Here is a 17,522-nt window from a genome sequence, read left to right on the forward strand (position 1 = left end):
AAAAATAATAATTATTTTTTATTAATTAAATATTATATTATTATTATTTTATAATTATATATATATATATAATCACTTCCTGAAGCTTCAAAAGAAGCTTCAGGCTTGGAATTGTAGAGAGGAGCTGCGCAGAGCCCCCTTCCCCTAGTCTCTCATCTCTCCTCGTTCTCTCTCCCTCTCTCCTCATTTCCTCGATGAATACTCGGCCGATCGAAAATCAGGAAATACCGCTAGACTCCATTTTTTGCTACCATCATTTTACCGGAGCGGATTGGTTGTAGGAGCGGCATAGACGTATCTCTTGTGGTAAGCTAAATTTCCACTTTTACCTCAATTTATTGTGAATTTTAAGCCCAATTGACGATCAGACACCACCACGAGAATCTAAGAATAATTCTCTATAAGTATAGCGAAGCGGATTTCTCGTGGGGTCGTCATAGGCAAAACCCCAAATTTGGGATAAGGGGGTTATTAAGGGGCTAACTGTTATTTAATTAATGTTGATTTAAAAATGCTAGAAAACCAAGTGAGGGTGTTAAATATTAGTTTAAATGTTAATTTGTGATATATGAAACCTAGGGAAGGTTATATGGGTATTATTTTGAAAAATAAGTTAATTAATCTGGAGAAAATGCGAATTGCAAGATTTGAGTTTCGGGTGTCAAGGGCGTAGGGTCTGGGTGTTAGCGAGACTCCCAGTAAGTCAGGTAAAGGGAATAAATTATAGCAGTATTTTTAGAACTATTGTTTGAATTGATACGTGAAAATGAACATATGATATTTTGTTTAGAAATTATTATGATATAAATATCAGATAAATTGTGTGGCATTTAAGTAGTATTAAATTGTGATATTTTGGAATATGAAATATGATTATAGAAATATTGTCTATAATAAATGGGGAAATATGAGAATATGATTTGTATTATTGAAAAGTGTGGAAATTCACAAAATGGGTTATATATATATATTATTATGAGAATGAAATGTGTATATTGAGATGGGGGATTATGAAATTATGAATATTGGAAATGTGAAAATTGTATTGAGAATTCTGCCAGGTAAATACTGAAATGTGAAAATGGAAAATATGAATATTGTAATGTAAATGCTGCAATATGAATAGTTGAAATATGAATATTGAAATAAGTATATTGAAATGTAAATATGGCATTGTGAGTATTGAGTTGAGAATGAGAAAATGAGAATATTGCAACGTGAATATTGTAATATGGAAATTGAAATGTGATAATTGAATTGAGTATACTGACTGTGAATACTGGGGAAATGTGAACATTGCAAAATGCGAGAGCAGCAATGGGATCATTGAAATGTGATTGATGAAATGCCAATACCGTATAATGATTGTGGGTATGTGGTAATGATAACCCTGATGGATGGTAATGGAAACCCTAATGATGGGTTGTGATATTGGGCACGGTACCATTGCTAGTGGTGTAGTGCAACCACACGGACTCTTGGAGCGTGTGGCGTGACAGACGACTGAACTGTTTAGTAGAGTTGTTGTGCCTCCTAAGTCCGAATCAAGGCTATAGGCCGACTAGTCGTACTACAAACGTGAGATATGTGATATGATATTTTGATCTAACCGGGTCGGCCAACCGTGGTTAGATCTAACCTTCAGGCCGCACAACCTTGACCATGGGGGGAAGCATGGCGTGAAAAGAAAGATCCTCAGGGTAGCCATGAGTTACAAACGCGATGTTGATACTAGATACCAAGGATACTCATGAGCCAGTTAGTGAAATAGAAACGTAAAGTGAAAGACTGATAAAATGGGCTAAAATGAGAAATAAAATAAATAATGAAAATTGAGAAATAAGAATGATAGAATTGAAAAATGGATCCGTGTGAGTTAATGACATAAATAATTGAGGCGAAGTGAAACTCTCCGCCTGAGGGCTTACTGAGTGAGGTGAATGCCCTGATAGGTATCAAATGTGGTCATACATAACTGCATAAAGTGTTAGGGTAGAGGGAAACTACCTGTATGGGCGGGTAATCTTCCCTATTCTTAGGAACTTCGCAGGTAAATATGTGTTGGAAACGATTGAATTTGAGAAATGATTTTAAAGCTTATAAAATCTTGTGTTGTATATCAATATGATTATGAGAATATGTTTATCAGTGTATTTTTCTCAGATGAAATGATGACCTGAAGTAAAGTGGGCTATAACTGAACTCATATTGCCACACATTGTAAATAATTTATTCCTTCTTACTGAAATGTGTCTCACCTAAATTATCTAAATTTTTCAGGGAAAAGGGATAGGCCAGATGATAGAGCTCCATGACCATAGGGAGCCGAGACCCTGACACACAGGGTGAGTTCTTGGACTAGGGGGGTGTAATTCCCCTAGAGTTGGGTTGTTTTTAGGTATGTGATGGTATTGTATATAGATATATGTACGTTGATACTCTGGGTATTATATTCTGGTTGTTAAATATATACTATCTTCCACTGTTAAGTTGTATAAATGAAATGATTTTTTACTCGGTACCCAATGCGGGTCGGGTCATATGAGTGGTAACAGGGTTGTTGACGTGGACGATTTGCGAATATTATTAATGATGAGTGAATATTTATTATTGTGCAAAAAAATTTGTATGAAAATCGGGGTGTCATAGTTCATATTCGTATTTAAACAGATTTACATATTCTATTTCATATCATATGTCACCGGTTCTAGAGAGAGAGACAGAGCTTTTGTGATTTCTTAACCGTTAAACAATCAAAAATGATATTTAAAGACCCCTTGAACTGGTCAAACTCATTGACGAATGGTGCCTTCGTCGATGAGCCACGGAAGGCTCTTCGTTGATGAACCTCTTCCCTTCGTCGACGAACCCTTGTCCGATATTTTTCCTATCGGCTAGGATCTCTTCATCACTGAGGCTCTGAATTTTGGCGACGAATTGCAGAAGGGCCTTCATTGACGAGAACCTTGGCTTCGTCGACGAAGCCTACTAAAATTACTTTTTTATCCTTTTTCTCATTTTACTGGTTCGGGTCTCTACACCTTCCCCTCGCGTAACCATACTCTCGGATCCGATTCTGATAATGCAGACCGATTCTACCCTCAATTGGGTAGTAATCAAGTGTTTTAACCACACTTCAAAAGGTTAGTAGCAACTTCATACACTTTGTTTTCCACGAAAATCACATTTTCAAAATCCACTTCACTTTATCATCATTTTCGTGTCATCCCAAGTTCGTGTCCGGGAACGTTGCGACATCTCGTAATCACAATTAATACAAGAGTATTGAACAAAGTTGAAATGGATTACAACAATCTTGAAGACTAATTTTCAAACTTATTGATGACAAGTGTATTGATAACAAATGAATGACATTATTGGTCGCAACCCAAAAAGGTTGGATTGTACAAGGCTTAACTTAGAAAGCATTGAATTCAAAGAGTCCTATGCATCAATAACTAATTTGGAAAGTAATTTTAAATTTGGTAATTCATATGCAAAAAGGATAATTTTAAATTAAAAGAATGAGAATATAAAGTAAACTAAGCTTATTGAATATTAAAGAAGTGATTTGAGGGATAAATTCATTAAAATGAGTGTTTGAGTCAAAATAGCAAGTTAGTCCAAATTTCAAGGTCAGGCAACTGCCCTTCACTATATAATCAGTCGACTGAACAACTATTGACTTGCGTATTTTTCAAAAATCCAAGCACTTTAGGCGACTGAACAATCAAGGTCAATTGACTTAGTGTTCTTCCACTCAGGTTTGAGCCACAAAACTTCCATTAAACCCTCATATCTTGCCTATTTTTCTCGGTTTAAGCAGATTTAATTGAACATTTTTCTTCCAAACCATGTCTAGAACAAAGCAATGGGCAAAATGAAGTAGCACCTTAGGGAATGACAATACTGAAGCAATTCAAAATTGGTTTATCTCTCCCACGGCAAAAAAATATACAGAGAGCATATTAGATCCACGAAACCTATCCTTGGTAAGGTTTTGGATATTTCATTTATGCAAGAAAACTTTCCCAACATCCTACATATGTTTAATGTCTTAGGATGGGAAAGATTCATTACATATCAACCTAGGGGTGTTTATCCAAATTTAGTTAGGATGTTTTATGTTAATATGGAAAAGGGTGAAACCATGTATATGACCACTGTTATGAATAAGGCTTTTGCACTCACTCAACAAACTATTGCCACTCGATTTAGGATCCAAGTTGGTGATTTTAAATGTCCACACTTAGGACAATCCTGGATCATGGCACAGGACTTTAACCCAGAAGAGTTCTTACCTTTAATCATGAGTGAACAACCTGTCTATTTTGATCACCCTTCGTTTTATAGGCAACTGACCCTTGAAGCTAGGATTATTCATATCCTCATTACATATAACATTCTACCTAGGGTGGGGTCTCGTGACCATCTGTCATACTTAGACTGTTTTGTAATATGGTGTCTATACAAAGGGAAATGCCTGGATTTGTGAACCCTAATCCTGAGATGGATGATCTTAAAAAAAGAAGCAAGGCGAGTAATTTTTCCATATGGAGGAATTTTGAACCTAATTTTTGATCATCTTGGGGCTACCACCTCATCTACCTTGTTTATTAAACACATACAATATGACACCTTTTCCTCTACTATGGTAAAACTCTTGGGTTTGGGCAAGGAGGACAATGATGATGATGGGGAGGAGGAGACACCTCCCGGTGGTGATGACACTAATGCTGACTAGTTGCTTGATTTGACTTGAAATTTATTCACTAAAAACACTTTGGATTGTAATATTCTGATACTTGATTTTTTTATTTGCTTATTGTAATTTTCTTATCTTTGTTGCTTCTTTCTCCTACTTATGATATTCTGTTTATTGAGACATGCATGTTGGACATGGTTCATCCTGTGTATCTTTTGTATGCTGATTAATGGATATCTTGATGGACATCTTGCTAAAAATATTTGGTTTGAGAATTGCATACTGAAAATTGGACCTTGTGTTTGTGAACCGAATACTGATAAACGGTCCTATTACGATTTCCATGTTAAATTTTTTTATTTATTTCTTTTTGTTGATGTCAAAAAAGGAAGAAGTTTTAGCAAAATGAGAAGCATGAGAAGGTTATGAGTTTTCACATATGTTATATTTCATATATGTCATAGTTGAATATGAATGTTGATGTTTATGTTGATGAGTGTATGTTGAATATAAGTTTATGCTGAATATGAAAATGATGTTGAATATGAGTTTATGCTGAATATGAAAATAAGTTTATGTTGAATACTGAATGTAGATATATCTTATGCGTGTATTGAAATCTCTTATGAATGTATAGAACATTGAATGTTCTTTAAGGAAATATTACATTTAGGGGGAGTAACATTTGCTGAAGCTTGATATATGTTATATTGAAATTCTGACATGAGCTTTGTAAGTGTTGTTATTCATGTAATGACTTGTTGAGGACATTTTTTTAAAAAGGAGAAACACAAAATCACGGTTAAAGCTTGAACACATATTTGTATAGTGACTATATTTTTGTGTTTCATACTTATTGTGAGGGGGAGCCTTATCAAGGCTATCTTATTTTGTTCCTTATTTGTCATCATCATGAAGGGGGAGATTGTTGGTCTAACAAGGTTTAATCTCATCACTTCTAATGACTTGTTGAGGACATTTTTTTAAAAAGGAGAAACACAAAATCACGGTTAAAGCTTGAACACATATTTGTATAGTAGCTATATTTTTGTGTTTCATACTTATTGTGAGAGGGAGCCTTATCAAGGCTATCTCATTTTGTTCCTTATTTGTCATCATCATAAAGGGGGAGATTGTTGGTCTAATAAGGTTTAATCTCATTTTGATGTTAACAAATTAAGGTTACTAATTTTTCTTTCAACTTAAGTTTCAGGAATCATGTATTTCACGAAGTAAAATGGTTATACTTGGAAAATATTACATGAAGACTAACTTAAAGTTACAAGTCATGAAGAATATGAGCATATTGAAGTGTTGATCAAGCTTGGATAATGTTGAAGCTATACAACATGAAAACTTTGGAATTTAATTGTATTTATCTTTTTAGAGTCTCATGTAAGTACTTCTAAATTTCAATATTGTGACTGAAGCTCCTAGGATTTAATTATGGACTTAGAGACTTGATTTAGAACATGGAAAATATTTTTGTAAGGTCCAAAATACTTTCAAAGTTAATCTAAACAAGTTTTGGAATCAAAATGAGAAAAACACTAAGTTGCATAGTGATCAGACGACTGAGGTTTATCACTCAGACGACTGATATGCTACTACCAGTGTAAATAAAAAATTAGAATAGGGTCAGGAGACTGAACTCTTGGGGTCAGGCGACTGAATTGCTACTGCCTACTCTAGAGCGATATTTTGAATTAGTTTAGGCGACTGACCTTATGGTTTAGGCGATTGAAGTATATGTTTTAAACTTCTTAACAACGTTGATTTCTTTCCAAAAACGAATGATTTGGTTTCCAAACTTCGGAAAAACGATACGAATTTTTCTAACTCTATATAAAGATGATTTTTACGCAATTAGGGCATCCAATACTCGCACATACACATTGAATTTCTTACAATGCTATTGATTCATACTCAGAAAAGATGTTGTGCGTTTTTTTCTGAAAGCCCTCGACGAATTCTGATTTTGATTTTCTAAATCTCTCTTCTTACAATCAGAATACCTTTGCAATCTTTGTGAGCTTCAATTGCTTATTGATTTCTTGAAGTATATAGTGCTTTAAATTGTACAAATTCTGCTTTGCTGTGAGAGTATTCAAATTGTACGAACAATTGATTTGCTGATTTTGCAATTGGACGATTCGGGGATATAATCGTTGCCTAGCGAGAGGGTGTTCTTGTTAAAGAGGGTCTCCACCTATCAACGAAGAGAGGCGTACTCCACGTATTGAACGGAGTGGGTAAAGGAAATCCTCACAGCAAATTGCTTAAGGCAAAGACGTAGGCGGTAAGCCGAATCTTGTAAAAAATCTGGTGTTCAATCTTCTTTCCCTATCTCTTTAAATTGTGCACTTTATAATCTGTTGTATATGTTATGAATTTATTGGGAAAACTTGCTGAACGCTGAGATTTGATTAAGTTTACGCTGAGATTTATTGTGGTTGGTTAATTATTCAAAGTATAAGTAGCTAACTTACCTGATTTATATTACTGAATTTTTGTCTTAAGAAAATACTTGGTTGTTACTGGAATTTAACTTTGAATATTGAACTTGCTGATAGCTAAACATTCAGAATCTGTTTTTTAATTTCATACATATTATAGGATTATCTATTGGTATAGTACGTTTGCTGATTAGTTAGTTGTGTTTGATATTTGTGAGAGATTGTGGTTGTTAAATTTTAAAGGTTTAAAATAAATTAAAATTCCCTACTCATTTCACCCATCTCTTGGGATTATACCGTTGCTTTCAATGAGATTCGGTGCCATCACAATACAAAATTTGGTATAAAAGCTTAGACTCCGTGACATCAAGTGGGAAAAGAATAATACGAGGAAAAAGAAAAAGCAAAAGTTACTTCTCCTTTTGTTAATAATATACAATCAATAGGTATATAATACATATGTCCTTTATATATTTTTTTTTTAGTTAAAGTTACTTTAATTACGAGGGTATCATTGAAAAAAATGTAGAAGTCGTAAAAACACATGTAAAGTTTTAAACTAAAATTATTTTATTCTATTATATTGTACTCGTGATTTTTAAACTATAAATAAGTAATAACTTGTAGGCCAATTGCATTTTAGGAATGATAAAGGAGAAAATGATATATTGAAAAGTGAATTTATATTTAATTAATAATACAAATAAAATGTGTCGAATTAACACTCCAAAAATTAAGTAGATGAACTAATTAGAAATCAACATGTGGCGAGAAAATACGAAATAAAAAAGGTGAATATTACTTCTAATAATTACACATAAAAGCGTCAATTAACAGCCTAAATATTAATGGGTGATGGAGGGGATAAATAATGAGAGAAAAAAAGACGAGAGTAAAAACACTTCAGTACAGCCTCTGCCACTCTACCAAACCGTCGTCGGCCCACCACGTGTCGCCAAATCAACGATCCCTTTCTAGACTTCCCCACTGAGTTTTGTCCGCACTGGCTCCTCTGCTCCTTTAAAACCCCATCATGTGCCCCACGAGAAACTCAAGAGTGACAGAGAGACTGAGGGAAAGGGAAAAGAAAGAGAGGCCAGGATTTCTCAAGAATCCAAGTAGGGGCGATCAAACCCATTGCCCTTATCCTATCTCCCTCTTCTGATCCTTTGCATGATTGACCAGTTCCTTTCAGTCTCCAGATCTTCTTCTTCCTCCGTATCGCTCTGTTTTCGCCATTTCTTTCCTCTGTTTCTGATATTTCTCTGAATCAAGCAGCTTTGCTCATGCATGCACAGTCCACCTCAGTTAAATTAAGCTAGGAATGATCGATTCCTGAAATGGGCCACTGCGTTTGCCATTAACTACTGTGCCTCTTCTCTTGATTTTCGAAGGTGAAAACCGAAAAGCCATAGTCGAACCAGGAGATGGCCCCCAGGTCTGGCAGAGGCAGGGGAAGTAAGGGCAGAGCAGAAAAGAAGAAAAAAGAGGACAAAGGTTGTTTACATTTCAGATTTCTATTCCGAACCATGACTTAAATGCGTTTCATTTGCTTCATATGATTTCCGTGTTTTGCAGTTGCGCCTACCGTTCTTGACATTACCGTCATTACTCCATACGACACCCGACTCATACTCAGGGTACTCTGTTTTGTGTAGATATTTTAATTTTTATTCTCATTTTCTAGCATTTACGAGATCAGATTAATCACTTACTGCGTGTTCTTATTGAAGGGCATTTCGACTGACAAGATAGTAGACGTTCGAAGACTGCTGGCCGCCAATGTAGAAACCTGCCATCTCACCAACTACTCTCTCTCCCATGAGGTCTCTTCTCGACCTTAATTATGTTCTTATTTTTCAGTTTCTCAGTGAGTGGGAAAATTGGAAAATTAAGCAGAGGGAGTTTCTCTGTTCTGAGGATTCGTACTGTGAATTACTAGAGATTAAAATACTACTAATTACGGATATAAGCACCACTAAATTTATATATTATGCATAATTTATTAGCTTTTTCACAGCTAAAATTTATTTAATGAAAATATTCGTCAGACAAATATTAAATTTTGAGGATGCAGGTTAGGGGGCAGAGGCTTCATGACAGAGTAGAGGTGGTTTCCCTGAAGCCTTGTCTGCTCAGGATGGTTGAAGGTGGGTTAATTTCATTTTAATTAATTAATTAATTGCTTGTTTAATTTTTAATTAAATAATTATAAGTATCCACTTTAATTCCATATTTTGACTTGCTTAATTATTAGTATCCACTTTAATTAAATAATTATTAGTATCATTTCTTTGGTTTGCCATTTCCACTTTTCATGTGGCAAAGTTATATTATTATTATTATTATCTTTTAAAATACTAATGGACACAAAAAAATAAAAAAAAAGCTCAATAGTATATAGTATATCCCGTGTTTTAACCATACAAATTTATATGTAAATTAATGCCCTACAAGTTGATCACTTAAAAAAATAATTATAAAACTATAAAATTCATTGATTTTCCAATTTTTCAGTTGACAAGCGAACAAAATCTTCTAATGTGATTGATGGGCTCATAAGAATACAACAATAAAATCATTTACTAATTTTTTTAAATAAATAAATAAATAAATAAATAATATAAGAGAATGAAATTTGTATTCAATTTTTTTTCATTTTATGTTATATTTAAAATAAAATTTTTGATATTTAGATTTAAAATATCATAGTGCACCCAGAGTGACTTAATTATTATGAGGGGAGTAGAAGGGATAGAGGTAGACATAAAATAACTTTAGAAAGAGATAGTGAGTAAGGATTTAATATTCTTGATCTATTAAAAAAATAGTCCATGATCGTATAAATTGACGGAAAATGATTTATATAGTGAGACTGAAGTTTAGTTTTGTTGTTGTTATTGTTTGTTTAGATTTAAAAATATGTGAACTGCAGTAAAATATAATATAAAATCATGCAAATATTATCTAATTTTTTTTTAAATTTACACATTCAAAAATTTAAGCCGAAATAAATGTTTTCTATAAGGCAAGTTGAATATTAAACTTTATATAGATATTCCAGCCTGACACTTACAAAAACAAAAAAACAAAAACCTCGATTCAACATACTTAATTAAAGCGTCACCTCATTTAACTTGACCTTACTTTAATTAAGTATTTATTTATTTCCACCATGCAACAAAACATTTCATTAGTTTTGTTTTCTAATATTTTGTTATTACTTTATTAGCCATGTTCTGCACGCGACTTACATTCACTCAAATGCCCCTCGGTTCTTTCCTTATTTACCTTTATGCCAACTCTTCCTCAGAGGACTACACGGAAGAAGCCCAGGCGGTCGCGCACGTGCGGAGACTTCTCGACATCGTCGCCTGCACCACCCGGTTCGGCAAGCCGAAGGCCGGTCGACAACCCTCCGCCGCCACCGCCGCCGCAGCCGTCAAGGATGGAGCCAAGAAGGCGCACGCCAGCCACCAACCCGCGAGGACGAGCTCGCCGCCGGCAGATGGAGGGAAACGAATTGGAACGGCTTCAAAGCCGTCCGTGTCGGCGGTATCCAACGGATACGATATGGCCGCCATTCGTCCCACGCCTAAGCTGTCGCATTTCTACGATTTCATCTCATTCTCCCACCTCACGGCTCCTATTTTACGTGGGTTTCGTTTCTTTCCTCCTCTTTTATTCTTTTTTCATTGGAAAAATTTCAGAAAAGCCTTATGTTTTCCTCTGCTGTAAAAATTTATACGAAATCTAAACCCGTTGTGTCTGTCAATAAGAAGCGTTAAAAAGATCAAAATATTCACACATTATAATTTAATAGTCTAATTTGACTAATTGATTATGTGAATATTTTGGTCTTTCTGTCATATTGTGCTAGTAAAGTTTAACTGAGTCGTGATTTTCATAGTTTTAAAAGGGTCTAGTGTCTTAAATTTTTGAGTCAAACTTGAGAAGGGTTTGTGTAATTTCCCCATTTCAATATCAACTTTGGAGTTATGGAGGATGCAAATGCAATGTAAATTCAAAGATGAAACTGTTATTTTGGGAATGTTAATATATTATGTGTGTGCAGATCTGAGGAGGTGTGAGGGTAAGCTGGAAGAGAGGCAAGATGGCGATTATTTTGAAATTCAGGTGCATTTTCTTCCCATTTGCGCCCATGTTGCTGTTATACTTGTTTCTTTTGTATTGGAGGTGGAGAACAATGCATGTGCATCCATAATGCTGATTTTGAGGACTGTTGTGTACCTGATTCCTTCAAGTCATTAAGTGCGTTAGTGCGGCAATTATATAAGAATTTATTGAAATATTAGAAGGCAATGAAACAATAGATAGAGAGAGAGAGACTTTATAGAGATACAAACCGCCCGGGGGGGGGGGGGGGTGGTGGTGGTGGTGGGAGAGAGAGAGACGTAAGAATTCAATGGTTACATCTTCATTCATTCCCCATACAATCCGCTTACAGCTTATCTTTACATTTATACACTGCCCCATAGTGAGAAACAATTCACTAATTCTAACTGATTACAGATCATTTATAACTGCCAACTATTCTACTAATCATGGGTCATAGTGATGTACATTGTAGCGTGCACGGAGGAAAGACATTGTACAATCTGTTAGATTAGAAATCTGACAAATTAGGATTAATTGCCATGATATTTTGGGCAAAGATATCCTCTTGCATGGAGATGAAGTGGTGTAGGGCATGGGAGTTGCTATCGGGTGGATCCTCAACCCACTTCCAGGAGATTCTGAACAGATTGGAATTGATAACCAAAATGGGAAGGGAAAATTCTGTACTGCATATTCATTATTTGGGCTAGCATAACTGTGCAAGTATAAGTACATAACAGCTTGCATATTAAATGTGGCTAGGGAAATGATTGCTTTTGACTACAACTGCTTCTAACATCTCTAGACTCAAAAAAATTTATTAATTAACACTGAAAGTAAAGTTGGAATTAGGAAATGATGGTCTTTGACTAGACCCTGATATGATACCTAGATGACAAAAACTAAAAAATATTATAGAAAATAACAATAGTAAGCAACACTGCATCATTCCCTCCTTGTTAGAAGAAACTTGATGCTGTGTGAATTGCCATCTTTAATGGTTCATACATTTGAGCATCACTAGTCACTACACCTCAAGCTCCTGTTTGCCTATCCAGGAATTCCAATAGTCAGGCTTTCCTTTCCATATTACTAGAATAAAAATGAGTAACATTTTTTCTTTATTTTCCTAAACCTCGATTGCCATTTTCCTCATATCTTTCTCCTTCTAGGTGGTGATTTTCCCTATTAGAAACTCATCCTTGTGACTGCAATTCATAGCTGAAGTCCTCACTTCATCAGCAAATTCTTTCTGGCTTGCGTTTACGAAATCCCTTTGTGCTCGTTGAACACCGTGCACATTTCTAGCCCTCTTGGCCTCCAAAATGTGTTTTTGTTTCTGCATAAATCTTGATTTGCCTTTGTTTCTTGCACAATATGTGATCATCAAAAGCCTTCTTGTTGTGGCAAGCAGTCATGGGAATGGGGTCAACATCATTGTCGTAGCCTGCCTTTGTTGTAACACCACTAATATATTAAGAGCAAGTAAATGCACCTAGAGCTTCATCTGCCAATAATTTCTTTTTGACCAGCAAAGAGTTTATTAAAGGGTATCAAGGGGATGCCATCCAATTACAAAGGAGACAACAAAAAATGCAAGGAACAATCTTCACTGGAGGGTGTCAGAGATCAAGGATTGCATTAAATCCCTACAACAAGCCCACCATGCTAATTTGAAATCATAGTTATCCTACGATCCTTGACGACATGAAGGGGCGAAACCAATTGTTCAAAAGCTTTACTGTTTCCTTCTATCCACAAAAAGACATTAAAATTACCAAAAACAATCTAAGGGTCTTCACCAATCTAAGGGTCTTTCCAACATGTCATTTGAAACATGTAAAAAAGGAGAACCAGCAACTTGTTTCCTTCATTAGGAATCACAAAGAAATGACCCACTTATGTTTTTTTACCTCCATTATACCCAACCCAAACTTTGCAAATATCAATATAATTTTGATAGTTATGCAAAAAAATCCAATCTTTCTGAATAATTTTCACAATTTATTAAAATTTAGAAGCCTTATTTTTGTCTCATAGATCCCAATTATACCAATACTGGTAAGGGGGATGAGGGAGAGAGCCTTCCTTCTGTCCTGACTGGAGTGGATCCCTTTCCAAGCTCAAAGTTTGCCCTCCACAGTTCCTGCGGTGACCCACTTCTGCATCTGCCATTACTTTATTCTTAGTTGAGGAAGCACTTGCCAGCTTTATTAAGCCATCCTCATTGTCAGTTACATTTTTGTTTTGCTTTGTCAAAATCGTTGGCCTGCATTTCCTCCTCCTTGTTTGTTGCGTTAACATCCTTCATGGGTTTTAAACCTAGCTTCTTCTTCTTGTCACAATTTTTGACATAGAAAGAGTAGGTATTGTCATGCTCATCATGGATAACACTTCCATCATTTTGCGAAGGACAGACAAGTAGATATGGTTTGTGTCCATTGCTGCTACGTCACACCAAACAAACTCTTCAGTGAGAGATTGAGGGGCATCCCCAGGTCACAAGGTTCCCTGCTTTGCGAGGCTGGTGGAGGATTGTCAGTGTATGCAGCCTTACCCCTGCTTTTATGCGGAGAGGCTGTTTCCTTCGACTCCAACCTGTGACCAATGGGTCATAAAGGAGCAACCACTGCCTTATTGTCAGTTTTCATTAATACTTCCTTATCTTTTTGGACAAAGAAATGTGATAAGGCTGCAGGTGTTCCACCACTTCAAGCTTCAAGTTTTGTACCAGTACTTCGGCAAGCAGATTTTTGCAACTGCCATTGTCAATTACTAAATTACAAAGCTTTCTTCCTGCTGTGCATGTTGTTCTAAAACAGGTCTTCTGCAACCAATCATCCTTCATGTGATATTTTCACAATCTGTCCTGTGCTCTTCTTTAAAGGTTGTTACTGCCGTATTACTCATTTTATCATCCAATAACTTATTTCTAGTAGCAATAACCAAGGGTTTCCTTTACATCTGGAGTAATTTGCCTTTGAAATATAAACGGGTAGCCACATTTAATGATTGTGAATATATGAAGGGCAATAGAAGTTTAACTATCCCAAATGAAGCAACAGACAGTGGGCAACACAATCCAACCCAAGGAAGGAACTGCTGTGATATCAATTTGACCCATTGTGCATGGAAGGAAGACACTATATAATCAATCAGATTAGAAATCTGACAAATGAGAGTGAATTACAGGATATTTAGTGGCAAAGCAATCCTCTCGTGACACGCAGCGGTGGAGGGTGTGGAAGGTGCCATAGGGTGAATCCTCAACCCACACTTCTATATCTCAGGAGATCCTGAATGGATCAGAATTGATAATCAACATGGAAAGAGAAAATTCTGTGCTGCCTAATCATTATTTAGGCTAACATAAATTTAAGTACATAACATAATTGCACATTAAATGTGCCCAGGAAATTATTTTTGACTGCTGCTGTTTCTAACTTCTCTAGACTCAAAAAGCCTTATTAATGAACCCTAAAAATGAAGCTGGAATTAGGAAATGACACACTTTTACTAGCCCCTAACAATGATGCCCTTAGATAATAACAACTAATAAAGATCATAGCAAATACCAATATTAACTATGCTTCACTGGTGCAGCATCACTGCATCACATAGCAAGAACATGAGATCGGTGGTCTAGATTTGGAGCTGTGTGGAACTGAAATTGTATTGAGTTTTGTTTAATTCTACACAATTCCAAATTTAACGTCCTGTTTTCATGTTCCTAAAAAGAACCTAAAAAGAGATTGTGGAGGATATTGTTTGTATTGGGTGAGTGGTTTATTTATTATTTTGCCACTTGTTCTATTTTTTTAAACCAAATCTAATTTATAAGGTGATATTTGTTGCTAATTTACTAATTTTTATAAAGGGATTGCAGAGAGACCAAATTTCATTTAGATATATAAAGGAGAGAAATAGAAAAAGCTTATAGAAGAAGATCAAACTTAAAGGTGAGAAGAATAAAAGAGTAGATAATCTCTAATATAAATTAAACAGATCCCTTTCATTCATCTTTTTCTTTTTGCTGCTCCTAATATTCGAAGAAAACCTTCAGTCTGTACAAGTTACTGTTTAATAATAAAATATTCAAAATGTAGATACATTGGTTATTTTGTCAAAATAATTTCAATTTGAGTTCCTAAAATAACTCCATAATTCCCCATCTTCTCTAAAAGTATAGGAAAGGTGGGGACCTACATGTGTGCTCCTCTCTAGTTTACAAGAAATGGGAGAGGAAAAAACACGATAGAATAGAAAGGAAGCCCTCTTCTCGTAGATCATCTAAAAGGGCAGTTTGCAAACATTATTTCATCTTGCCTGCCCTTGTTGTGTTTTTAGGTGGTTGAGAGGCGACGTTTGTAGCTTTGTCTACCCTGCCATTAGTAAAGCAACCAATGAGAGAACAATGAGAGAAGTGGAGTGGAACTTAATTTTTTTTTAGAATTTTTTAATCTTCTCTTCGCCTCTGACCAGACCAAAATAGAAGGGAGATGATGCAAGTTTGAAGTAATAGTTTTAAGTGTGCCTAATGTTTGAATCCCTAGCTTTTTATTTGGTTGGGAAGAAAAGGAAATAGTAGAAGTGATGCAAAGAGAATAACAAATGAGAATAAGAAAGATGAGGAGAGATGGGAAACAAAAACCCCATTTCTTTTCTCTTTTCTCTTTTCTTGAATCTCTCCATTTCTGTTCAATTTTGAACTTATTTCATTTTTCTTTTTTCAACCCCTAATCTCTCTTCTCTCGTGAATAAAGAAACCAAAAGAGAGGAACCTTTAAGTTTCTTATCTTTTCGTATTACAAGTATCTAAAGAGAGGAGTATAGAGAAACTTCAAAATTTCTTTTCACTTTCCTCCTCTCCAACCATATATTTGTATAGAGAAAAGCAAATTTTTCTTTCAAAATTACATATTTATCTTCATCATCTTGTTGGTTTGTGTAAGGTGAGATCGTAGCTATTATGAAAACTGTTTGTTCCCCCCCCCCCCCCCCCCAAAAAAAAAAAAGCCAAAGTCCTTCCCAACCCACCCTAATAGCTAGAGGCCTCCAATATAAAAGTTCCATACTCTAACCATGGGGATGTTGCTGAGGGAGAGGTCATAGATGACTGTTTGATAATATACAGCTTTAGGGTTCCAGCATTTTAGATGGAAAAAAAAGACACAAATTATCATAATAAAGGTTTAACCATAATGTGGCACCTTGTACTTCGAATTTATTTTAAAAGGAGCCTGAACTTTTAATTGCATAAAAGGTGGCTGAAGTTATAAAATAGACTCAGCGTGAGACAAATCCTTTACATAGCATTATTTAATGAAAAATACCCCACATAGTTGCACATCCAGTCATGTGGTTGAGCATATTTTTGCTAATTAGAATAGTATGTGGATACTTTTTCTGCTTTTCTAGTTTTTGCAAGCCATGAATAAGTTTGTAGCTTTCATGTTGTTGAACAGTATAACTAATCTGCGGGGAGGAAAAATTGAGAGGTAGAAAGAAGAAGAAAGAGTTAATGCTGGTGAATCTTTTGTGGCAGCAGAACTGAAAATTTACTTTACTCATGCAGATTAAGATTTGCAATGGGAAGCTAATACAAGTGGCTGCATCAGTGAAAGGGTTCTACTGTGGGGGAAAGCAGTATTTACAAAGCCCCTCCCTGGTGGATCTTTTGCAACAGCTAAGCCAAGCTTTTGCCAACGTGGGTACTTTGAACTTAAATTTTTTATTGTTTTACTCTGCCTAGCTCTATATTAGCATGGTTGCACTGCTTGTTTTTGAACCATTTGCAATATTCTTCCTTGTTTTTGAAAATATTTGGACTTGACTAATTGTAATTTTGAAAAAAAAAAACATATTCAAATGTTTTGGGGTATATTTGGATGGGATTTGTTAATATATTAAATGGTTCTTTTTTCTTTTGATTTTGATTTCTTTCTCATTTTTGTTTTTGTCCTCCCCTCCCCCCCAAGTGCTATGAGGATCTCTTGTCCTCTTCTTGATTGTAATTTTCTCTCTTCTCTTTCTTATTATGTATTCTTTTGCCATAAAAAAAGGATGGCATTTGAAAGCATACATTTCGTGACATTGAGACTAAAATGACCATGAAAAGCACAAAACTCACGCGTTCATTAACAATTGCCTTTTTAAGCCTTAAGGCATAAGGGGACAAATTGTTTTGAAAAGTGATAGCAAGATCTTATTGCTTGTAGAAGCAAAAATTAAGTTTTTCTGTG

General features: G+C 35.3%; 1 protein-coding gene across 1 annotated transcript in view; it reads left to right on the forward strand.

Moving 5' to 3' along the window:
• The first annotated feature begins 8,212 nt into the window (after window positions 1-8,212).
• The window catches only part of LOC131157559 (protein REDUCED CHLOROPLAST COVERAGE 3), a 42,832-nt gene continuing 33,522 nt past the window's right edge, over window positions 8,213-17,522 (forward strand). Inside the window, exons 1-7 of the mRNA XM_058111804.1 lie at window positions 8,213-8,658; window positions 8,740-8,801; window positions 8,895-8,987; window positions 9,239-9,311; window positions 10,475-10,816; window positions 11,237-11,298; window positions 16,856-16,987. Of these exons, the coding sequence (XP_057967787.1) occupies window positions 8,589-8,658; window positions 8,740-8,801; window positions 8,895-8,987; window positions 9,239-9,311; window positions 10,475-10,816; window positions 11,237-11,298; window positions 16,856-16,987 (834 nt within the window). The 5' untranslated portion in view covers window positions 8,213-8,588. The remainder of the gene's footprint in view (window positions 8,659-8,739; window positions 8,802-8,894; window positions 8,988-9,238; window positions 9,312-10,474; window positions 10,817-11,236; window positions 11,299-16,855; window positions 16,988-17,522) is intronic.

Source organism: Malania oleifera, chromosome 6, assembly GCF_029873635.1.
Source record: "Malania oleifera isolate guangnan ecotype guangnan chromosome 6, ASM2987363v1, whole genome shotgun sequence".
NCBI classification, from domain to species: Eukaryota; Viridiplantae; Streptophyta; class Magnoliopsida; order Santalales; family Ximeniaceae; genus Malania; species Malania oleifera.